Source organism: Myxocyprinus asiaticus, chromosome 17, assembly GCF_019703515.2.
Source record: "Myxocyprinus asiaticus isolate MX2 ecotype Aquarium Trade chromosome 17, UBuf_Myxa_2, whole genome shotgun sequence".
In the NCBI taxonomy this organism is placed as follows: Eukaryota; Metazoa; Chordata; class Actinopteri; order Cypriniformes; family Catostomidae; genus Myxocyprinus; species Myxocyprinus asiaticus.
Genome location: NC_059360.1, coordinates 42,903,456 through 42,930,111, shown reverse-complemented (window position 1 = coordinate 42,930,111; position 26,656 = coordinate 42,903,456). Strand labels below are relative to the sequence as shown.

The window sequence follows — 26,656 nt, the reverse complement described above, 5'->3', positions numbered from 1 at the left end:
CTAAACTGGGTCCATATTGCCCCGTCTCATATTAAACGACACACATCTGTCCATCTGCAAAGACAGAAGGGCTATAGCTTCCACTCAGCCCAACATCAAACACAAAAAGCGCAGGCTATAACCCCACGAAACCTCTGCGCACTGTAACAGAAGCGCTCCCATGAAAGCATGCTCTTCCACCTGTGAAAGCAGAGATGTGGCCTTCTGCCGCGTGGCTTAGCGCCGCTGCCTACCTCGGCTGATCAAAGCGGCCCCTCGTCCCTCTGTCTGGCAGATGAGGAGTCAGGGGTGAAGAGGTGATGACTATTGGAGCGCACAGCCGCATTTAAACCCCGGTTCATTTTCAAGAGTCTGTCCCTCTCATCTCCACTCATCCATCTGTGCGGGGAACCTTATCTCTACGCCTGATCTCATGCTTGACAGGATGAGACGGGGCTGCAGGATACGCCTGGTGCAACATCTCACCAAAAAACAGAGAGTGAAAGTTTGCAGTGTGTTAAGCAAAACTTCAAGCCTTTGGCTGCAATGTTTTGATGTTATAATTAGGTTTAATTTATCTCATGATGTCCCAAACCCATATGACTTTCTTTCATAGAAGACGCAATGAGATGCTTAAGAAATTTGTTATTTTATCATTGTTAAATTCAATCTTGGTGCCGCAATCACTAATGGCTCCGGAAGTAAAAATCCCATTCATTTTCTCCATAGATGAACTGATTAGCTATTACTTATAATCCATTACAGACAGGCCTACAATTGGCTCTGTTGCTAATTGATGGTATATGTCTCTCTAGAATCCAGAAGACCGCCCGCTTCATTGATGCACTGCAAATTACGCAATCGACTCAGTCCCCATTCACTCTTAAACTACTTATATATTTGTGCCTATCTGAATATTTTGCAATAAATTTAAAATATACTGTTTCTATTCTTATAATCCACAACTTTAAATCAATAGTTTTCGATTTTGCCATTGTTTTTAATTTGATCACATCATTCCCAATGCTTCATTGGATTGTAGTTTATTCACTCATGAAGGACGTTAAGTACACAGTCTTTTGTCAGATTTTCAAATACTGTTTTGCTTTGAATCAAAGTTTGTAATGTAGTGATTCACCTTGGAGCTGGTTGGTTTGGTTCATGGCTTAGATCTTTTTAAAGACGAATTTTATAGAATCCCTATGGAAAAAAGGAATGGGAAAAACACTTCCGGAATCAACATGGCTGAAAAAGTGCACGGGCACTGTTGTGCTCTATTGACGTCAAACTTGGTTATAATCTTTTGTTGTCGTATTTCCTTGTGCTTGGTCACTATATGCTTTCATTGTATGGAAACAGCAGCATCAACATCCTGTCTCAACACCATCTCCTTCTGTGTTCCATGGAATAAAGTAAGTCATATGGGTTTGGGACAACATAAGAGTACGTAAATGATGACAGAATTTTCATTTTTTTGGGTGAACTTTCCTTTTAAGAACCCTAAATCTTACAGTAAAAACAGCCATAACAGCTTGACTATGCAACACAAATATAAAACTCCTTTCTGTACAAAATGTATAAAGGTAAAAAAAATTTGCAAGAAAACCATAGTTACAACTTTTAATGTTACTACAATGAAACTGAGAATGTATTGGTATTAGCCACCATTCAAAATAAGAAATTAAACAAAATTTCAAAGAGATGCCATATTAATTTATTGTGATCTTACAGTGGTAACAATAACTGTTGCAACTATGGTATTTTCATGAAAACAATGTGGTAACATTTTTGTAAGGGCTTTCAGGAAAGCACAAGATTCAGCAATTAACAATGTATTTTTTTAGGTGGTGATAAACAGGGTCACGGTGAGGAACTTCAAACATGTGGAGTCATGAACAGACACAATAAAATGATATGCGTGGCCTGGGTGAGTGGCGTGGAATGCCTGCTAGGTTACATGCTCGAAGCAAAGCCCTTCTGCAGCTGTTCACAGACACAGACATGTCAGTACAGATGGAGAGACGGACATCACATTTTCAGGCCTCCTCAAATTACAGTACACTGAACAACTGGACGAGGGTTTTATTCTAAACTAGGCACAAACAACACAAATTACCCTAACAGGCAGTTTAGAGCACTGATAAAACATACAGAAACAGGTAACACGTCACAATAAGGTTCTATGTTAAAAATTAATGCTTTAGGCGTCATGAACTATTATTATTTTTTTTTAGCATTTATTATTCTTGGCAAATGTCCATATATAAATATTCTATGTTCATGTTAAAGGGATAGTTCACCCAAAAATGAACATTCTGTCATCATTAACTCAGCCTCATATTGTTCCAAACCCATTTGACTGTCTTCCTTCCGTAGAACACACACAAAAAATTTCAAGCAGAATGTTAGCATTGTATGGGCAAGAGCAGCCTCAACATTATTCAGAATTTCTCCTCTTGTGTTCCACAGATAAAAGTATATCATACAGGTTTGCATTAAGGTGAGTAAATAATAGGTTAACTAACCTGTTAAAAAAAAGTTTACCTAATGAGAACATATTCAAACTTATTTTAGTCTTACCCAGTAAAAGAAACTCTTGGAAAAAAAATGTCAAGATATAAAGACAGTTCTTGACTGCGTGACCAATGGAAGACAGTGTGAATGTTTAGGAAACCTATTTGGGGAAAAAAGAAACTACTTTTGCAATCCTGTTTGGTGCTGCTAGTGGTGCAAAAGTTTTAATTCATTATAAAGGTATTCAGAATTATTTTCCAAATTACCTCAAAATTAACAACAGTTATAATTAACTGTAATACCTATGCATAATTACACTTTCACTGATCAGGAACAACTTTAAAACCACTGACAGGTGAAGTGAATAACATTTATTATCTGCCATTACAATGGCACCTGTCAAGGGGTGGGATATATTAGGCAGCAAGTGAGCAGTCAGTTCTTGAAATTCATGTGTTTGAAGCAGGAAAAATGGGCAAGCGTAAGGATCTGAGTGACTTTGACAAGGGCCAAATTGTGATGGCTAGACAACTGGGTCAGAGCATCTCCAAAATGGCAGGTCTTGTGGGGTGTTCCCGGTATGCAGTGGTTAGTACCTACCAAAAGTGATCCAAGGAAGGACAACCGATGAATCGGCGACAGGGTCATGGGCACCCAAGGCTCACTGATACGCATGGGGAGCGAAGGCTAGCCCGTCTGGTCTGATCCCACAGAAGAGCTACTGTAGCACAAAATGCTGAAAAACGTAATGCTGGCAATGATAGAAAGGTGTCAGAACACACAGTGCATCGCAGCTTGCTGCGTATGGGGCTGCGTAGCTGCAGACCGGTCAGAGTGCCCATGCTGACCCCTGTCCACCACCGAAAGCGCCTACAATGGGCACGTGAGCGTAAGATCTGAACCATGGAGCATTGGAAGAAGGTGGCCTGGTCTGATGAATCACGTTTTCTTTTAGATCATGCGGACGGCCGGGTGCATGTGAGTCATTTACCTGGGGAAGAAATGGCAGCAGGATGCACCATGGGAAGAAGGCAGGCCAGCAGAGGCAGTGTGATGCTCTGGGCAATGTTCTGCAGGGAAACCTTGGGTCCTGGCATTCATGTGGATGTTACTGTGACACATACCACCTACCTAAAGATTGTTGCAGACCACATACACCCCTTCATGGCAACGGTATTCCCTGATGGCAGTGGCCTCTTTCAGCAGGACAATGCGCCCTGCCTTACTGCAAAAATAGTTTAGGAATAGTTTGAGCATGACAATGAGTTCAAGGTGTTGACTTGGCCTTCAAATTCCCCAGATCTCAATCCGATTGAGCATCTATGGGATGTGTTGGACCAACAAGTCTGATCCATGGAGGCCCCACCTCACAACTTATAGGACTTAAAGGATCTGCTGCTAACGTCTTGGTGCCAGATACCACAGGACACCTTCAGAGGTCTTGTTGAGTCCATGCCTTGACAGGTCAGAGCTGTTTTGGTGGCACAAGGGGGACCTACACGATATTAGGCAGGTGGTTTTATGTTGTGGTTGATCGGTGTACATTGGGTCATTTTGGTCTGGTACCTACTGTATAAAGAAAACAATGCATTATAACACATGATAATACATCTTTTAAACTAGAAGTTGACCGATAGAGGATTTTGCCGATACGATAACTTAATTAACTTGGTGGAAAAGGCCAATAAATGATTAATCGGCCGATATAAAAAAAAATTAAAACTTGATTTATAAAATGATAAAAAATTGTAGTCTTTCCCTACTATGCCCAGACATTGAGGCTACAGGAGACCAAAATAAATACAATCCCAAAAGCAATTTTTTGTGCAACCAGAATCCCAACAATAACCAGAAAAATTAAGATTTAGTGCATAACGCAGGACTTTTCACTATAAACAAGCCTGAAATTCACCGGGGACTTTTATTCTGAAATGACAGAGGCTTGACTCTGTTGCAGTGCTCTATATTTAAGTATTTAACTAATTTACAAACATACAACTGATTAAAAGGAGTAATATAAGGCATTAAGAATCCCTTTAAATAACATTATACATTTAAACTTCGAGTAAAGTGTTACCAAACTTTCTTTACCAACTTGTTGAGTAACTGCGCCGTAATTTTAATGTGAACCATTTCATACGGCATTGCAAAATAACTGTAACTGAGCTGTACTGATGCTATAAAAGTCTTCGGCAGTGTTCAGAGAGTTTTGTCTGCTCAACCCTGTGATGGTTATGTTACGGCCGCTGTGACTTTGCAGGGTGGCGGGTCATAACTATGGCGTGAATTGACAGTGCATCATCTGCAGGTCAGAGGACAGGAAAACTCGATGGAGCATGACGGTAAACAAGAACTTGGCCGGCTGAATATCTGTCAATCAACTGCAGATAAGGACTCACTGTGAAGCTACAAACATAAAGACTTCAGTCATTACAAACCCACTGTCATACCACCACACCTTGCTGTCAGCACTGATGTGGCCTACATTTATGATGCTTTTGGGTCCTTTTTTAAGCTTTAAAAAGAGGCACTATCCACTGCCATTGTATTGAAAAGATGGACCACGATATTCATTAAAACATCTCATTTTGTGTTCCTCATAAGAAATTAAGTCATACAGGTTTAAAAAGACATGAGGGTGAGAAAAGTATGACAAAATTTTCTTTTTTTTGGGTGAACTATCCCTTTAAATGACAGCACACAAGTAGCAAAAGAAATACATTTCTGAGAAGATAAAGTTGTCTCTCACTGTTTAGATCAAATATGTCACATAAAACAGGTATTCACATGATCAAAATCACTTAGCGTTGCTCTTTGCTTTGTCCTATTTTTGTGGGAAATGAGTTCGACTGCTCACGTAACTTCACTCTGTTGTAGATGTCCACATGCTTTCCCAAATACAAAAAAGCAAATACAAACTATTTCCGAATGGCCAGTACTAAGCACTAAGTCCAGTTAAGCCTGCGGTCCTCCATTGTTTTGTTTAGAGCAAAATGGTTTCTCCCGCCATTTTTTACTGTTGTTGTAATAGAATGACCTCTGCTGAACTCTAGTTACACATATAAGTATCAGTATGGAAGTCTGAAGCCCAAGTTCAAACACTTCTCTGCTCTAGACTTATTCTTTTCATTGTGTTTCAAGAGTCAAATCACATAGTCAATGTGGTGAAGTTCTGGGTGACTACAAAACAGAGACTAGCTGTCTTCACCTATCCTCTTTTCGGCATGTTTTCGTAGCGTGTTATTCGAGAGCTTTTGGACCATGAGTTTATGTCCGAACGCCAGGTTACAGCGGGGGGCTGGGTATGTGCCTGCTTTTTCCCTGGTTTGTTATTTTTTCATTGGGTTTGATTATTGTTTCTTTACTTCCTGCTTTTATAGAAATACACGACAAAAGCCTAGTGTCGATTTCTGGCCTTCTTGCATCCTGTTTGTGGCCTCCAGGCATATCTCTTGCTTCATCCAGCTGACATGGAGAAATATGCAACCTTTACACCAAATGCTTGCATATAATTTAACCATATTAGGGATTTAAAGTAATAGCTCACTGAAAAATTGAAAGTTTGCCATTAGGGTTAATCCATGTCAAATTAACAACATTTAATGTAATTTATGTTCTCTATTGGCCTCTCTGGGACTGTTGGCTCTCATCCTGCTCACCTGTGTTTCACCTGCTTGAAATATGCTTTGCTTCTCTCCCATTGTTAGTCTCTGTTTAATGTTTTATGTTTAATTCCTGTACAGCGTCTTTGGGCTTTGGAAAGCCTCTATTTAAAAGTAAACATTATTATTATTATTATCCTCCTGAGACCCCCACGTGACTTCTTTGTGCATATTCCATTTAATTTTTTGATTTGTAACTAGTAGCACCTAATAAACATGCAAAAAAATAAAAATAAATGTTTCTAGAGCAAATAATTTTCTTAAAAATGTATGTCCTCATATGTGGACAGCGGGACTAAGTTGTGTGAAATTTTAAGAAATACCAAGCTATAGAAAATCTGATTTTTTCATCAAATAGTTTATTGTGTCCAGTAGTGTTGGTTATTCATGTTTTTGAGATGTTCTAGACATTACAGCTAAAATTCTGAATCTATGTACTGATTATCATTGTCCTGTTTAGCATTGTCCCATGTCATTGTCCCCAAACATTTTGAGTGGTCCAAACATCATCTGCAGCCTGAAACTGGACTTTTGGTTGGATTTTAGGAGTGAATGTACTTAGCTGCATAGGAAAGCTATAGGATGCACCCTTGCTCCCTATTTAGTGAATGACTTAACCTCCAGTGTGCTGTCTGTCTGCACTGGTCTAAGAACAGTTTGAAATGCACCTTATTTTCATCCTAACTCCATATAAATCCTTTGAAAGCAACATTTTTCAGCTTTTGAATGAATACATTTATTTTTAAACACAATTCACAATCATATTTTATCAAACTACACAATGATGACTAACACATTATAGATATTACAGTTTGATTTTCTGTTAATGCATGATCTTCTGTAAAGCTGCTTTGAAACGATGTACAAATAAAAATGACTTGACTCTCAATGTGAAAATGCAGAGTAAATATATAGGAATGCATTTACTAATGTTAATGAATAGCGCCTTATTGTATAGTGTTATCATACAAAATATAACAAAATTTTGATTAAAATGAAGTGAAATGGCCCACAGACTGTGAAAAGTTATTCAAAATAACAAACATGTTTTTGGAACGTCTGTCAGAAAACCGCTCCACAGCACTCATCTGAGTACTTCGTGTTTATCAGCGCGCCAAAGCTCGAAAAATAAATGAAATATTTAAAGCTTCATATCAAACGAAACTAGAGACGCTACTCTTTACAACCAAACAGGTTTCAATGAAAAAATGTGAAGAGATTTTTTTTTACCAGAGGCACTTTTGTTGGCGCTGCGCCCATAGAAGCAGTTCACGGAAATCGACGCAATGGTGTTTGGTCACATGACTCCGTGCGTCAGAAGTTTAACCCTTAAATGACTCCTTAGAATGTCCTGAACAGTATGCAATGGGTTTAAATGAATTTAAATTATGCGTTGTGCATAGCGAATCCAAAATAGCGAGTCCTTGCATGAGGACACAGGGTCGCACAAGGTTATTATTAATCATATTGATCTACTGACACACAAATCCTGGCTAGTATTAAATGTGATCGATAGCTCTTTGATATCATCTGATGATGGAATCCCCAAAACTGCAAATACAGGAACTGAGTTTAGACTTTATAGACTTTTGACTAGATAAGATGTGCTTCTCAAACATCTTAGGTGCAATGACCTGTTTCTCAAGAATTTAACAAATTGCGCTGAGCGCAACTTCATTACCATACAATACATCCACAGTTTGCGTGCATACACCTACAGATAGTGCAAACACTTTCGCCCACCCCCACTTGTGCTGACACGAATATTGCGCTTAGAATTAGCACTCTCACGAAAATAGAGCCCATGGTGTGGCTCCATCCATAATTTGTTAAATCTGACAGACATTTGACAAAAATGGTTACATCTTGCTAAAAAATATGTCATTGCAAACCCGTATTATTTTCAGCGAATCACAAAAGATGTCTGGCAGAATGTTTGAGGAGTTTTTTCACAGTCAACTGAAAAACATCATAAAAGTAGTCAAAATTGTGCTCTATATTCTACATCTTCTGAAGCCATACGAGAGCTTTTTGTGAAGAAAAGAATGAAATTTAAGCCGTTGCTTATTGTTAATCCCCATTAGCTCTCAAATATAATTGGCATCTAAAATAATAGAGGGTTGGAATGAAATAAAGGTGAGTAAATGATGTCAAACTTTTCAATTCCCTTAAATTCAAAGTTTAATTTGGCATTAGGGCTGAAATGATTAGACAGTAAAAAATTGTAGACACAAATTTTCGTTGTCGAATAGACTTTTGATCTCATTTAACGTAACATGAGATCATATGAAACTCTAATGATGACGCGCAAGTGCAGCACTGCAGCTCGCGCCTGACTGAGGAGAGGAAGAATTACACAGCTCACAGTCCAGATGCCCTCTAAACTTTCCAATGAGCTTCAGGTGATGTAGATCGCAAAGTATGAGATAATTATAATGCAAAATAAGTAAATACAGAAGCAGTTATAATTAATGTGTTATAGCTTTATTAAAGTTCAAATAATACGGAAGCAGGCCATGTAAATAACTACAAACTCCGAAACTGGCATTTCTCTGTGTGGTCAGCGCCACTTCTATGAGTTGCACGGCTAATGCACACTCTGTCGCAGGGACGCTCATCCCTCGAGCGCGCACGCTTGCTGCAGCTAGATTATAACATGATGGCTCGCGACTTATTGAATCATAATATACGTGTCACTGAGTGTTTCTTATCGTGAAGAAAATTGGCAATATGCAGCTTTATTAATAAGAGAGAGTTTGTTTTTTTGTGAGTTAAAGATGGATTGAAATAAACAGAAAGGTAAGAGAGGTAGTCTTCGCCCCATTATCCACTGCAACAAGATACGTTTTTGATTTGTTTTTGTTTTGGCTTGTTTTCCAATATAAATATCTAATACTCCTTTAAAACAGTGTACATTTACTTCAGCAGCTATACCGCAGAAGAAAGAATTTGTTATCTGAGAATGTTGAATATAAAATTAAAAATACAAACATTTTAAAATATCTAAAAATCCTTAAAAAAAAAAAATGCTTTTTAGAGAGTAGATCTTGAATACAAGTATATTTTGTCTTTACTGCACTCACAGAAGTATAACCAAGTGAAAAAATACACTTATATTTAAGGTACATTCTCTTACAACTAGTCTAAATATCTTATATGCTGCTTTTCAAGTAAATGTATCTTGTTTTAAAGATTTTCAGACAATTTTAAATGGAAAACAGACAAAAACACTTGATAACAATAGGATTTTTTTGCAGTAAATTTCTTTACTGAATTAAACTTTATAAAAATATTTTTTCCCTTTAATTCAGTAAATGTCATTTAGAGGTATTTTTAAAAGATGATTTTGTCCTCTTAATTGTTAGTAAGAAAGTTTAATACAACCTTTTAAGTCGGGGCACAAGCTGAATAATCGGTTAAGAGCTAACGATTAATCGTTGCAATAATCGCAGAATAGTCGAATAATCGTTCTAATAATCGCTAGATTAATCGATTATCAAAAATAATCGTTAGTTGCAGCCCCATTTGGCATCTTCTTTTGAAGTACTTTTGCAAATCTTTGAGGTGGAAACAAGGCTACTATACTAGAGGCCCACAAAAAAATGCAAGCAGTCCACTATGTTAGCTAGATTTACGTGCAAACACAAAAAAAAAAAAAAAACTTTATGATGTCTTGGCTATCAGCCAACGGGTGAGTTGTATAAACAAATCCACTCAAGTTGTCGTCCTTTCACAACAAACCTGAGAGCAGACATCAAGTTTGGGCTGAGGAAATAATTTCCTCTCATCTGTGTTTAAAGCAACCTCCCCGTGAGAAGGGGTGCGACGAGGAGTGAAGAGCGGAGACAGCCTCTCAGTGAGTGTACTGTTTATTTGTGTTAGACTGCAGTTTGAAGAGGAAACATGAGATCGTGCCACACTGCGAGCTCAAACTGAAACAAAAACATTAATAATCGAACGATTTGAGTAATTCCAGTTTACAAGACCATCACATAAATATCAAGCAGCTTTTAAGTGTAGGCAAAGATTTCCTAAATCTATTATGCATATAAAGATGAGTTTTTAGTTTAATCCATAGAAAAATACTTAGAATGTTTTGCAAGACCATTCTGTACCCTTTATCCCTTAGAATTAAACAGGGATATATCCCATAATGATAAAGCAAAAAACTGATTTTTGATAACTTTTTAAATTTATTAAAAAGAAAAAAACTGAAATATCACATTGACATAAGTATTCAGACCCTTTGCTGATTGATTGGACATGATTTGGAAAGGCACACACCTGTCTATATAAGGTCTCACAGCTAAAAATGCATATCTGTGCAAAACCCAACCCATGAGGTCAAAGGAACTGCCTGCAGAGCTCAGAGACAGGATTGTGTCAAGGCACTGCCAATTTTTTTGGCTGCATTGAAGGTTCCCAAGGGCACAGTGGCCTACATAATTCTTAAATGGAAGTAGTTTGAGACAACCATGCCTCTTCCTAGAGCTGGCCACCCGGCCAAATTGAGCAGGGTCTTGGTAAGAGAGGTGACCAAGAACCCAATAGCCACTCTGGTTGAGCTCCAGAGATCATGTGTGGAGATGGGAGAAACTTCCAGAAGGACAACCATCACTGCAACTCTCCACCAATCTGGGCTTTATGGCAGAGTGGCCAGACGGAAGCCTCTCCACAAAAAAAAGCACTTAAAGGACTCTCAGACTGAGAAACATACTCTAGTCTGGTGAAATGAAAATTGAACTGCTTGGCCTCAATTCCAAGCATCATGTCTGGAGGAAACCAGGCACCGCTCATCACCTGTGCAATATCATCATGCTGTGGGGGTGTTATTCAGCGGCAGGGACTGGGAGACTGGTCAGGGTTGAAGGAAAGCTGAACGCAGCAAAATACAGAGATATCCTTAATGAAAACCTGGTCCAGAGCACTCAGGACCTCAGACTGGGCCGAAAGTTCACCTTCCAACAGGAAAATGACCCTTAGCATACAGCCAAGACAACACAAGAGTGGCTTAGGGACAACTCTGTGAATGTCCTTGAGTGGCCCAACCAGAGGCAGGACTTGAACCCAATCGAACATCTCTGGAGAGACCTGACAATGGCTGTCCACCAATGGTCCCCATCCAACCTGACACAGCTTGAGAGGATCTGCAGAGAAGAATGTCAGAAAATCCCCAAATCCAGGTGTGCAAAGCTTGTTGCATCATACCTAAAAAGACTTGAGGCTGTAATTGCTGCCAACGGTACTTCAACTAAGTACTGAGTTAAGGGTCTGAATACTTATGTCAATGTGATATTTCAGTTTTTTCTTTTTAATAAATTTGCTAAATTGCCAAAAATCTGTTTTTTGCTTTGTTATTATGGGGTATGGAGTGTAGATTGATGTGGAAATTTTTTTTTTATTTAAAGCATTTTAGCATAAGAGTGCAAAATAACAAAATGTGAAAACAATGAAGGGGTCTGAATACTTTCTGAATGCACTATTGTATGATTGGCTAAGCTCTTTGCGCTTGATATATACTGTGAAAGTGAATACATTTCATTGTTGTTTTAGCACCTCTAGTGTTTATTTCACCTACTGCCGTGATACGCATAACATGCCTCTTAAAATAATATTGGATGGGGGGACAGGTTGGTAATGTTAACATTTTATAAATTAAGTTTAAAAAGCCAACAAACTCCTTTCTTTAAAAGAAAAAAAATCCAATGCAATGAGACTTGAATCGTGAGTATCCCTGCATGCTTTGCATAACAAAAGCATCAAATTGTCATCAGAATTCTGCAACACATTAATAATGTATTAATAAAGTAACTTATCTGTATAGACGTTAAATACATACTACGCTGTTCTCATTTGGCACACACATAGTTTGCTTAACCAAATGTAGCTGTAGGTATGTTATCATTACAGTGAAGAACTCGACGAGGCGGATGAAGAAACAGGGCTCACATAGAGCAGGGCTTAACGCTGCTCTCCTGGAAAGCTCTGCTCCTTGAAAGTTGTTTTGATCCCAATAAAAACAGAATAGCCGAGCAGCTTGGAAACAGTTTATCTGAGCGGCCCTCGAGAGGTGTGTGTGCCCTCACCCCCTTCCTGTGCACCACAGAGGGGCCAATATTTCACAAACAAGAGCCCAGTGTTCACAGATGGATGGCCACTTTCACCTCGGGATAGAGACCCTTTAATGGTTTGTACAACTTTCAGTTTCTAAATATCATGTTTTTGAATGCACAACACGAATAAGGGCGAAAGGCAAATATCACTATTATTGTTGTTCATACTTATGGTTATGGGTTTTGAAAAATCCCTAACCTCGAGAATTTTACTTTGCTGTGTACTCACCCTGCAATGTGCTACAGACATTAATGATATCTCAAATCATGCGGTTTGTGCTGTTATATTTCTACTTAAATTGAACTTAAATTTTCTGTCTGGTGATTTAAAATACGGATTAAAAAAAAATCCCACAGATATACGGTAAATTGAAAGACGTTCCCAAGCCATATCCAGAAAACAGAATACCACAGAAACTTGAGGGTGGACTCTTCTGTCTTGGACCAGTAAGCAACGGCCTAGCAATCAGCCAGAATATGCCAGCAACCATCTAACAATATCCCGGCTACCATCCAGAACACTCTAGCAATTGCACAGTAATGCCACGGAAACAACATAGACACACCAGCAACTGCACAGCCCTGGTAAGTGGCAACCACCCATAACTTCCTAGTAGCTATAAAGCAATACCCTGGTAACCACCCAAAACACCCTAGCAACTTCACAGCAACCAACCAGAAAACTCAAGCAACTGCACAGCAACGTCCCAGCAACCACTCAGAACAGCCTAGCAACTGCAGAGCAAATATCCGGCAACCACCCAGAATACCCTAGCAACTGCACAGTAATGCTCCAGCAACCACAACATCACCTGCAGTCATGGACTGACCTTCATGATTTCAGGAACTTTTGATCTTGATCCTAAAATTTTGATTTTGGCTGATAGAACTAGTGCTTCAGAGGAAGATATTATTAGATGAGCACTCGACGGTAAGAAAAGGCTGGATTTTCGCGAGGTTCATGAATTACATCTGATTCAGGGTTGCTGCAGAGTTTTTAAAATCAAATTTAAGGCCTTTTTCAAGACTTGAACAAATAAAAATGAATACCGTATCCCCATACCAAAACAAATCCACACAATCTCAAAATAAATCATGAATCACAGACTCTTACTTAAACAGGCAGGGGCACACATTCAACATGGCCTTAACATTGCTTATCAGTAAAACAGGGTAGGCTATATACAAGTTTCAAATACTTAAGACATGTTTTCCACATATATATCGCATTCAAATTGGTTTATTTACCATTATATAAATAAATACAAATAAGAGGTTGACTTCCTAGGTTGCCTATTAAAGCCTGTTGACTGATTTTCATGCGAAGGGAGCGGGTCACTTTTGCCGGGAAAATCCATAGGATGTGGTGTTTAAGCGCGCTCCAGAGAGCCTTGCCTCAGACCGTAATAGCTTCTCTTCCGCTTTTCAACAGCGACAACAAACTTCAACACTAGGTAACGTTATCTTAGAGATGGAATCCAGCAAACGTCCGGCTCCCAGCACAACACTGACTCCTACACAAACTCAGAGTAAGCCAAAAAACCAAAACAAAAAAACATTTATCTACTGAATCCCGTCTGGCTAAGCGTGAACGTGATCGTGGTTGAGCGAAAACTAGACTGAACATCGGCAGGGCATTTGATTCCTGGAGGGACCTTCATTCAGTTTTGGGGATCAAAACCGACCCTGAATTGGCATTCTTCTTAATGGACAGGTAAGCTTACATAACTGCAAAGCATGTGAAATATAGTGCCATAAGGATTGATCTGTGTAATTTTAGCTAACTTGATCTTGCCTGCTAACGCTGACGAATTGCAAGCTACCTTGCTTCATAAATTTCAAATAATTTCAACAATCATCTTTATATTAAAAGTCAGGTATACAGGATAAATTTAAGCAAATATGCTGGTTTCTTATTCGTAGTACATACAATAGTGCAACATAACAGTGCAGTGCAACAGTAAACTGTCTGGGATAGTTCGGTAGTATGTAGCTGTATGTGTGTATGCTATGTTAGCTGATAAGTAGTTTTAGTTTAGTCTCAATGTTTGTAGTAAAACAATCATAACTGTGTAATTTTAATTATGCTGCCTTATCTGTCAGCATGATGCCAGTGAATCACATTCAGTCTCATTGTACGTTACGTCATTGTTTTGGCTGATGCTCGCTCGCGTCCCTATGGAGTGTGTGCACGAGCGCGAGCACGAGCAACAGGTAGCTGGCTGCAGTTCACTTAATGGCCACAGGTGTCATTAATAACAAGGGTTTCTGAATCTTACATACTGCACCTTTACATTTTGGAAACTGAATTTAAGACATTTTAAGACTTTTTAAGGATCTGCGGGAACCCTGTGTTTAAAAGAGACATCCTCATATTTGCAGACAGTACATGATAAAAGTATGATATTTGTCTTTTTATCATTAGACCACATTTTCACCTGGTATTACGATGTGTCTCGGGTGATCCCAACACATGTGGTCAGGTGAGACACATTGCTGTTTACAACTGGTCACTTTAATGCATCTCCTGTGACCGCTTGCGTTTAACGCAACAAAGTCAGAATAGACAAAGAAAACACGGAAAAAAAACGGTGCGCTGTTTCTCCCAGATGCGGTTGAAATTCAATCTAAGCACAAACACAATATGTCAAGCAGAATTATCCATTATTTTAGTGGATTACCTGTGCTTGTCATCTGTGTTGATATCAGACACACTAAAGAAGATCCGTCAAGCTCTCGTAAATGTGTATTTATCTGCTTTTTAAAATTTTCCAATCAGACGGTTATTATCCTTTTAAAGCCGCTAATAACCTGCAAAGTTTAAATTCGTTTTTAGCGCAGCAGTTGATTGACAGGTGAGGGGTTGTGCTTCACTGCTGCTGCTACGCATACAAGACGGATTAGCGATTACACCTCAAATGCAATGTGGATACATGCATTTTTGACCACATTCGTTTGTGGTTTTTGTGATCCGATCACAAAATGTTTTAGACACCGTTTAGACCTGTATTTAGGGCTGACCACATGTGATCGGATCACCCGAAATGCATCTTAATATCAGGTGAAAATGGGGTCTTCATTAGACCAGAAAGTTACAGGGAAAAGCTTAGAGAGGCTGATAGAAGAAACAAGGCTCTGGTTATATGATATTAGTTTTACTGATATTTGCCTTTTTTATCATTAGACAAGACAGTTAAAAGTTACAGGGAACTGTTAACGAGAGTGAGGGGGAGTGAAACATGCGAGCACTTTAACATTATGATCTCCTGTGCGTTTATCTGATATGCAAACCATTTAAATGAGACTGTGTTGCACACAGTTATTGTAGTAACACAATGGCACATAACAAAAAAACATGTCTCATATGCTTCACATGCAAGCAGGTGATTGTTGGCACCCTTGCGACTGCAGGATTGCGGATTGCAGCCACAGAAGATCTATTTGTTCAAGGCTTTTGTCTGGGCTAATGCTGCGACTAAAAGGGTTTCATGTCATGTACTTACAGTATAGAATTGCAGTGTGAAATGCAGCAAAGAAACAAAATCAACCAAACAGGAAAATGTATATGCCGCTAATTAAAACAATTCTGAATATCGGCCATTTTATTGGCCTTGCCGATATATCGGTCGACCACTAGCAACAGCACAGCAATGTCCTGGCAAAAACACCCTAACAACTGCACAGCAACACCCTGGCTACCACCCAGAACACTCTAGTAACTGCACAGCAAAGCCACAGAAAGTGGCAACCACCCAGAACACCCTAGCAACTGGACAGTAACACCTTGGTTACCACCCAGAACACTCTAGCAATTCCACAGCAGTGCCTCAGCAACCACCCAGAACACCATAGCAAATCAAAATATGGTTTGTTAATTAAGCATGTCTCATAATGTGTTTTGAAATGTGCCCTAAACAAACATTTAAAGTAGGGCTGTCAGTCGATTAAAAATCTTAATTGCAATTTTTTTTTTTTTTATCGCGATTAATCACAGATTTTTAAAATGCTGAAATTTCACAACATATATACTTATTTTCCTGTCAAAATGCAATCATTTTCATCTTAGGAAAGAACACAATATGTAACAATATAATGCTTTATTAACATTTTCCAAACAAAGCCTTCAACAATATAAAGATAGCAATGCACTAAAATATCACCACTTCAAGTAATATTAAACATTTCCACGAAAATTACAACATAACATGGAAAAATAGCGATGTCAATCTTATTTCAATTCATCATGCAGCCTTGATGGGCATTATAACGTAATATAATATATATCTCAGATGTCAAAGTCTGCAGATTTCAAAGCATTTCAGATGGTTTCCACTCATAATGTGAGTGCTGTCATATTGAAGAGATTTCACATCCATAACTCTGTTTTTTCCCCATTTATGTGAAAGCAACAATGAAAAAAAAAAAACATTACATGTTCTTAAGACTGGCAGCCCTTCTTAATGCTGTGGCAATTATTATTTCTGAACTGTTTGAGTTTTTACAAAGTGCATGGTCTCCAAAAAACTCAATTTTTGTCACATCTGTAATGCAAGTTCATTTCACAAAGGAAACTGGAAAAAAACTTATCCAGACTGAAACTTTTCTGATGTCTGAACTCTATCTGCAGGGGTCTATAATTATACATAAAACCTGTTTGATATACTGGTAATGAGTACTTTATATATGAAATTAAATTTCACATTTTCACTGAAAATGTCACTTTCATAAGTTCACTGGAATTGCCCAAAGTCTAACTGGGAGTTTGACTTATTGAAAAAATGTGTCCCCATAAGTTGAGTATTCATTAAAATTTTCATTCATTTCATATTTCTATATTCATTAATTTTACATTTAAAATATTCATCTCATAACATTATGCATTTGCAACTGCTGTGTAAAAGCATTTATTCCTGCTCTGTGAAAATACACCTAATTGCCACTTCAGATGGAGCTTCTGTGCCACTTTTGCTGTGTAAAGATGGCTTTAGTCCCCATATGTTTAGTATTATTTAATGGGCATTAAATCTTTTAAACTCTCATCCTCCACAATATTAATGGTAGACTGTGACTATCCTCTTTCCTACAGCAATCCTGAAGTTGTGTTCATGATTTGCTTCAGAACGTCAACGCCATCATCCAGCGGCGCTTTGAACTCAATGGGAAAAGTGGAGTAGCAGAGTTATAGTTAAGACTTTGCGTGCTTCAGTGGTAATTAAAATGCGCTGAAAATACTTTATTTCTATCACAAGTCCCATCTGGGCTTGTTTTGTACATCAAATAATAGCTCTAAGAGGACTATACTCCATTTTATCACTGACAGAGGGTGCTTCTCATTTCCTAAATTGCGCATCCTCGTTTCCTCGCTCCTCCGTCCTCTAGCCCGTGATGCGGAAACCAATCAAAATCCACCATCATGAAGGATGCATCAATTCTCGAAATGCACCACGAGGAGGCAAGGACAGAGGAAGCTTCCCGAGGACGCTTGAGCGAGGAAACACAGGAGCTTCCTATGCGGAAAACTTTTTGGTCGAAGCACCTGATGCATGTATTAATAGAGCGCAACCGTGCCCGCCCACTTTTTCAACCGCCTGGGTTCCGGAAGTATTTTCCCCATTCATTTCTTCCATGGACTTTTTATAAAATCCTTCATAAAAGAGTTGTAAGCCATGAAGCAAATCAACCAGCTCCGAGGTGAATCACAATATCGCAAAGTTTGTTTTGAGGCAAAAACGTTTTTGAAAATCAGACATAAAGACAAAGGTACAAGGCTGTGTACTTACTGTCTTTCTTGAGGGCACATACTACAATCCCATAAAGCATTGCGAATTATGTCATTGAATAAAAAAACAATGGGAATATATAAAACTATTGATTTTAGGTTGTTAATTATAAGTATTGAAAAAATAGATTATGCTTATTGCAAAATATTCAAATATGTACAAATATACAGTACAAATAGTTTTAGGGTGAAGGGAGACAGACTCGATTACATCATTCACAGTGCATCATGGGATTCGTTGGGCACGGTTCTCTGATTGGCAGATCTTTCTCTGCTGTACCACGGGTAATGTAGTTGTTAAACATGAATTCCGCTATCAAACACGATTTTTAAACAATGAACTTGAGATAACGCCGATGGATGGCTTCAATGGAAGCATACACCATCGATGAAAAACCTTGTAGCTCACGGTAGGTCTGTCTTTAAACATTTGTAAGTTATCACTGAAAATCAATTTGTCTATGGGATAAATGAATGTGATTTTTACTTCCAGAACCAGACTGTTGCACTCTATTCTCCTCCCCCTTCCCATCTGACACAATAGTTAAATTCACGTAACACCTTTGCAGTTTAAATAAATCATAACTGACACATACTTCAACAGTGCATCTTGAATTATTTGGATTTATTATGAATATTTTAATAAATAAAGTTTCAATAACATAACGGCAAGTGCACCGAGGTACTGCAGAGATGGCACTTTGATGTGACGTGTGAGTGAGCAGGACTTTTCATTTTACAATCCGTCTTGCTTTCATTCCTCCATCCTCGTTTCCTTTCCTTGGATCCTTTCTTCATTTCCTAAGAGGGTGGAGCTGGGAAGCAAGGAAAGGAAGCAAGAAAAGGAAACGAGGATGCACAATTTTAGAAATGAGACACACACAGTGAAGCGCTGTTGTGGTGTGTGTGTGTGTGTGTCAGTATAATGACTCCGGGCAGACACATTACAAAGGTTCTGCCTTCCCAACAAGTGTTTATGCTGGTTTATGCTGTATTAACTGTAAATGCGTTAATCGCGATTAAGAAATGTTAACACATTAAACTTTTTTAATTAATCGCATGCAATTAACATGTTAATTTCAACAGCTCTAATTAAAAGATATACTACAAATCATTTTTTAGAATAAATGTAACCCATGGTTTATAAATTCTTTCATAACTAACATGAACAACACCCATTATCACAAGCAAAAATCATAAAAATATACCAGACTACATCTGTGGCCGTATCCTGAAGACTTTCTCTTGCCACCATTATATTTAAGCATCTTAAACTTGCTTTTCACCATTGATGTCACATCTACAAGCTGAACTGGGATGGCCGAACAGAGCAGCCATTCTCTGATCGGCAAAGAGAGAGATAGCCATCAGAGAGAGCAGCTGCATAATCTAAGGACGCTGTCCAGGTCATGTCTACATCGATTTGGCCGTACAGTACCACACTACGCCTTTTATGAGACAACACAATTGGCCCATCTGTAGATTAGGCCGAGGTGCGGATTGCAGCCACAGAAGATCTATTTGTTCAAGGCTTTTCGTCTGGGCTAATGCTGTGACTAAAAGGGTTTCAAGTCATGTACTTACAGTATAGAATTGCAGTGTGAAATGCAGCAAAGACTTTGGGCTACATTCAGTTCAGTCACCTCTTTTAAAACTCACAAACGGTTGCTTGTGCAAGCACAGATAGAGAACGTGATTGAACAAATCTTACAGAGAGGCTTTTGTGAAGATATATGGGCTGTTCATCAAAATTAGCTTCATGGCAAGGACAAAACATCAGTGCAATTGAGCAAACCGCTAATTGTGATGCCCACAATAGCACTGCATGTCTGCTTTAAATGTACACCTGTCAAATTAGAGTAAACACGTGCTCTCAAATGGATGCACATATGCAAAAGTCTGACAAGAAATTAACTAGGGCTTGGGGAAAAATGCTCTCTATATTTAAAGAGCTAACAGAATATTATCTCAGTCACTATTTACTTTCATAGCATCTTTTTTCCATATAATGAAACTGAAAAGTAACTGAGACTGAGAGTCCCTAACATTTTGCTAAACATCTCCTTTTGTGTCTCATGGAAGAAAAAGTCATACAGATTTGGATCAAATAGAGGGTGAGTAAATGATGGCTGAATTTTCATTTTTGGGAGAACTGACCCTTTTATAATGATTAATTTGTACTTAGTACTTGTACATATGCAAACACGCACATAGAAGGGATGCATAATGTCCAGGCAATTTGAAAAGTAACTGGAGGCACTCAAACACAGGTGCACCTCTGGTCCTTATGTTGTTCCACTGGTGCGTCAAATTACACAGAGAGAAAAAAAGGGAAAATCTTCAGAACAAATGAAATGACAGAACGAGTTGACGTTCAAACATTAATCACGTCCATTCAGCCATCAGCACACACTGGCTTTCATCACACACTAATCACACGCGACAGGCGGCTCTGCGGGAGTCAAAATAAATATATCTGAATGCATCTTGATAAGTAAATGTTTCATGCATAAGTGAGAAACTATTGGTAAGAAAGTTATAGCTGAACATTTGAACTTATAGACAAGAGGGCAGGGAAAAAACAAAGAAAGAAATTAAATGGAAGTGAGAAGGAGGGATGCAGAAAACAGATGGCAAAGAAAAAGAAAAGGCACTTTTTAATTCAAATTAAAGACATTTTTTTATTAATAGTAATCACAACTAGTCAAGGCAAGTTTGTCAAAGCCGACTTTACTGTTGGCTTGACAGTTTTTGCCAGAAAATTTTAGAAAGCCTTAAAATTTGTTTAGGCCTTTAGATAGATAGATAGATAGACAGACAGACAGACAGACAGACAGACAGACAGACAGACAGACAGACAGATAGATAGATATGCCGACAGACAGATAGACAGACAGTAGGGATGGGCAAAAGTACTCAAGTACTCGAGTACTCGGATGTGGCAGCAATGATCGATCATGAAAACGATGATCGACGGTGATCATGCATGATGTGACTTTTCACTTAATTCGAAATGCAGTGACAATTACCTAGCAACTAAACACAAACGTGTCAAAGAGGGAGCTTATTTTTTTACATTTTGAGATCGATTACGTTGTGATTTTGAGGGGTACATTTATTATCAGAGATGTCTCATAGCAACCAAACTGATATACGATGCTGCAATGCTATCTACGATAATCAAAAGAGAGTGTAATCAACCGTGTTTGAACACCTGTCTCTGCAAAACGTTTGCTAAACACGTTTTATTATCATTTAATGTAAGAACTATGACTAGTTAATGGATATTATTTAATAAAAGTTAATGTTTGTCACTGACTGTAAACCTCCCTGCCCTGGGTGCCATAGTGTTTGCATAAAGTAACACAAACCTGCATCTCGACGAAATGGGAGTCTAAGATTTCCGCACGAGTTTCCATGTTAGAAGTCCGCAATAAAGTGTCATTCCGTTGCATTTTCCCCAGTTGAAAGGTGGAAATTCCGACTCTCCGACTTGAATGGAATGCTTCATGAATCATCACAGCAACAACAACGAGCATTGCGGCTTTCCCCACACGAACACACACACACACACCAGGCGTGTGGCAGTGGACTCAACTGCGAGTGTTTCAAACAGCTAGACAGAGCGCAACTAAATGGAACAGAATGCAGCGTCTTCAAAACTGAACTTCAATTTAACATGCATATTAAAAACACGATGGTTATGGTGTGTCCTGTTAAGCCAACCGCGATTTGAAAATAGACGGTTCAGACAGTCACTAAAAAAACTGCAAACAGCAAATTGGTTTAAACTGTTTAGAACGTGTTCTGGTGTTCATGACATTCTCTTATGTAAGACTTAATAAAAAGCACTGGGGAGAAAGAACACTTTCTATGCACAGGCTTTAACCAAACTGATTTCATTACCTGTCCACCATTCTGCTATGACTCTCACAGTCATTGTTCTGTTACATTTTTGAGTTTTGTAGCATTTTATTTATAAACTTTATACATTAAGAAATGTAAGAAAATTTGTGAAAATCTCCCTTTGACTTTAAAATGTAACCAACAGTGTGGCGTCAGCGATATTTGCAAACTATTGTTCTTGTTTCTTTCCATCTGTGCAAACTGATTTGCAATTGGTCTTGTCCCCTGTGCATATAATTAACCACTTATAGCTGCCTTTTCACGGCACAGTGACTATTGTTGATTCCTGTGTGCAGTCGACTGAAATCAAGGTGTACGCTGAGTGTCATGGCAGTAGCAATGCGGCTCTGATGCAGCAATTCATTTACACAGAACCACAGCCTAAAACCTTCAGTTACCAAAATCTGCAACACTATTCTTATGATGCCTAGCAAATGCTGATATTTCCTTGAGGAAAGGCAAATCTGGTTCATAAGAATCACAACTGTCCTCTTGGTCCACCCAGACCTTCAAACTAAATAATATAAATGCCATTTCTTGCTGTCAGGTATGTATTTGTACTGACTCAAGCATCTCTGGACCCCTGATGTTCAGAAGGGAGGACACACACACCTCAAACAGAAGTAGGCAATCTGTCTCACAGAGACTGCATTGACCTCAGGAGCAAAACAAAAGAACATTCTACAGCGTTGACCTAGAGGAACACTGCCATCTGAAGACGGCAAAACAAACTGCATGGTGGGGTGAGCCAAGATCAGTCATCGGCTGCACTAAAAAATAGCAAGGAAAATTTTGGCTGAGGTTACAGAAGCTTGTTTTAATAAGACGTTCAGTATGAGTAATTTTCAATGAGTATCTTTCATCAAGACCAGGCGTGAACAGAGTTATCATCAAATTTCTCAGCAGCACTTTTTAAACAGACTGCTGACCGTGGGTTTAAATACAGTAGTGTGGTCTCAGGCCACAGTTATTCAAAGTCAGCTCTGAGATGTTGACTATATTAAATGTATTTAATTTAATTTAAACTTGGCAGATGCTTTTATCCAAATCAGCTTAAAGCACATTCAAACTTATATTTTCGATCTGAACCTCAAATACGAATCTGAAGCTCAGTTTACAGAAGTAAAAATTCAGTGCAAAAACAACCTAATAAGTTAAAGACATGAAATGGGATTCACAAACCATTTAACTTCCATAATGCGAAGCAATTTTTGAGAAACAGAATATTCAGCAGGACTTTATGTAGGGCAGGACTTGATTTTATCTAGCATGATTTGGTTAGCTCATGAAAAGTTGCCGTTTAATATTATTTGTTAACAGTAGTTTTCCCCACTTGTGCAACCTTGGTAAAAAGTTGTCTCAGAGGCAGGGAAAATAATTACTTGTTACTTGTATCTTGTAAAAGGTTATGATTTTTTTCTATAGCATAACGTGCACTGATGAATCATTCACAATAAGACTAATTTCCAACAATAACACAATGGGTAGGCAGCTCATGCTTGCACATTAGAGAGTGTGTGTGTGTGTGTGTGTGTGTGTACCTGGTTCCTCTTTGTCTTGGTACTGCCTCACCAGGATTGGTGCAGGTCTGTGCACCACCTGTGTCGTCTCTGTGCTCTAAACACAAAAAGATGAGAGGAGATGAGAAATGAACAATAGCAGATGACAAAAGTAAATAAAAACTGAAATAGTAGGGGCAAAGAGAGGACACTGTATACAGAGGGATTAAACAAGAACAGAGGGGTAAGACATTGTTTCAATCTCTCCCTCATTCAGGGGGTAAATCCTTACATATGGACAGTCAACTGACCGGGAATCCAGTGTTAATGAGGGTCTCAGGAGTGTCCAAACACCACTAAAGAGAGCATACACAGTGTACACTCTGATGCAGCCAAAAAACTCCTAATTGATTTGAAAGAGCATCACACATACTACAGAACTTTGAGATAATAAGCAGATGTACAGTAGAGCATGGTCACAAGTCTGTTTATTAACACTTTATAATAACTAGAGATGCACCAATGTGAACATTTTTACCGATACCGATATCAACAAAAACTATCGGCCGGTAACCATGCCGATACCGATATTTTGCCACTTACCGTACCTTATTTTGTCATCAGATCACTGTTTTACTTAGGAATGCTTAACAAATGCACAAAGAAAGAGGTAGAAAAAAAGCTTTTTTACTGTTCTAACAATAAATAATTTCCATTGAAAGATAAATAGAAGATAAAAAGATTTTAAAAAAAAAAAGATTTATAAAAAGATTAAAAACACTAAATATGATGACTGCTATGAAAACAGGTTATTTTGTACTTCTAAAACATTTCTACAGTTCTGTTTTTGTAGATTAAAACACAGCCTTTTAAGGTTTAGTAACCACAAAAGGCCATATTGCAATTTCAGTCTCAATTCTATCAGTCGTGCAGCATTAATGGATATCATACCGATATTTCAGAAGTCAAAGTCTGATGGTTTCAAAGCATTTTAGATGGTTTCCCTCATCATGTAGTCTATAGGTAAGGGCTGCTTTCATAACTGTCATGTCTGTTTAAGCCGTTTTTTTCCACTTTAATGTGAGAACGAGAAAGAATAAAAATATTAAATGTTCTTAGGAGTGCCTTCCCATGTACATATTGTGGATTGTGCATTCGTGTTACTATTCGAGTGTGTTACTAATTAATTATAAATAAACCATCGGTTTTTCATTCAGTGTTTTCATGCTTATTAACGATATGCAGATGGTTTTAAATTGGCCAATAACTGTCCAATAAATATCGGCAGCCGATATATCGGTGCATCCCTAATAATAACTTTCATGCACATCTCACTGCTCATTATCCTGCTTATTACAAGACTATTTGCCAAATTATGAAATAAATGAACACAGAATATTAAATTGAGTTAAACTATTTTATTAGCTTACTTGAAGAGATTGCAAAGAGATCCGATAAGTAGATAGATGAGACATAGAAATATATGACCGCTGGATCGTGCGATTGACCAATCAGAATCAAGTATTCCAGAGAGCCATGTAATAATGTAAAGTAAAAAAGCTACTATAATAAACCCAAACAAAATATGGTAATATTATTGGTGATTTTGCATACGCTATTGAAATGTAATAATAATAATAATAATAAAAATAATAATAATGATTCCTTACATTTATCTAGCACTTTTCTAGGCACTCAAAGCACTTTACATTGTATAGGGGGACTCTCCTCAACCTCCACCAGTGTGCAGCATCCACCTGGATGATGCGACGGCCGCCATAGTGCGCCAGAACGCCCAACACACACTAGCTATTGATCAAGAGGAGAGTAGAGTGATGTAGCCAATTCAGGGATGGGGATTATTAGGAGGCCATGATATATAAGAGCCAATGGGGGGAATTTGGCCAGGACACCAGGGTACACCTCTACACTTTATGAGAATTACCATGGGATTTTTAATGACCACCGAGAGTCAGGACCTCGGTTTAACGTCTCATTCAAAAGACGGTGCTTTTTTACATTATAGTGTCCCTGTCACTATACTGGGGCATCAGGACCCAAACAAACCACAGGTTGAACACCCCCTGCTGCCCTCCCTAATACCACTTCCAGCAGCAACCTTAGTTTTCCCCAGGAGGTCTCCCATCCAGGTACTGGCCAGGCTCAACCCTGCTTAGCTTTAGTGGGCAACCAGGCAAGAGGTGCAGACATGTAAGCTTGGCAAACAGTTTGGGAGATTTCTGTCTTTCCAATTCCAAGTAGATACTGTGGAAACTGTACTGGCATGGCTATAAAATAACTGACTAGAGGTGCTATTACAATGCCTGCTGAGTTAACTTGATTAAAAAGGTGTCATAAATGAGTCTTTTCTCAAAAACAATTAATATTGTGTTTTTTCTCACACACTCACTGTGTAAGATTGTGATATCTACCTGCTGATGTGCCGCATCCTCTGGCTGTGGGGAGGAGACAGTCAGTTCTTTTGGTTCTTCTGGCAACCTGAGGTTGATTGACATCCCACTGTCTTGAACCACAACACCTGGTTGTCCTGGATTCAACAACATGGCGATATTTCAGAATGCATGCAAGTACCCACCCTGAACTAAACTAAGATTTGATTACTGTAAATACTCAAGTCCAACAAGGTCAATAGATTAAGTCAAAATGGACCCTTTTTACTTTTTACACATTCCTGGTCTTATCAAAATGTAACAACTTGCTCCATCTCTGAAACAATGTTCATTTTCGGCTGACGTCACAAAGCCCTCTTATTTTTTAACCCTTTCCCTCCAACCACTTGACATATAGAGATCACTTTTTACAATCCAATCAAATTTATAATGGATAAAACCAAGTCCCGCATTTTGTTCTCATTTAATATCCTGTTTCCCTTGAAAATATGTCACATTGCGGAAGTGAAATGGATTGTGAACTTTAGTATGTGCATTCACTGGGAATCAAACCAATGACCCTGGCACTGTTAACGCCATGCTCTACTAGTTGGGCTAGAGGAACAGCCTATAAAAACTCACATAAAATGCCTACACTGGTCATAATTTCATCACTGTAAACCGATCATATTCAAAAAAACACAATCTTCCAACCATAGACTGTAACATGTTAACACAGATTCAAGAATCGTCTCGGGAGATTGAATGTGACATTTCAAACAACTTTGATTTGTCTCTGTTATGGGGACACTAC

The 26,656-nt window shown here is 38.5% G+C and overlaps 1 protein-coding gene across 3 annotated transcripts in view; it reads right to left on the bottom strand.

Moving 5' to 3' along the window:
• LOC127454744 (protein TALPID3-like) overlaps positions 1–26,656 on the bottom strand; it is a 176,099-nt gene that overhangs the window by 29,927 nt on the left and 119,516 nt on the right. For 2 of the 3 annotated variants that reach the window (XM_051722119.1, XM_051722120.1), the window contains 2 exons: positions 25,885–26,000; positions 23,495–23,570 (listed from right to left, as the gene is read on the bottom strand). In XM_051722119.1, coding sequence (XP_051578079.1) covers positions 23,495–23,570; positions 25,885–26,000 — 192 coding nt within the window. Of the gene's footprint in view, positions 1–16,464; positions 18,863–23,494; positions 23,571–25,884; positions 26,001–26,656 lie in introns of those variants that run through there. The other variant, XM_051722121.1, reaches the window with a different exon arrangement.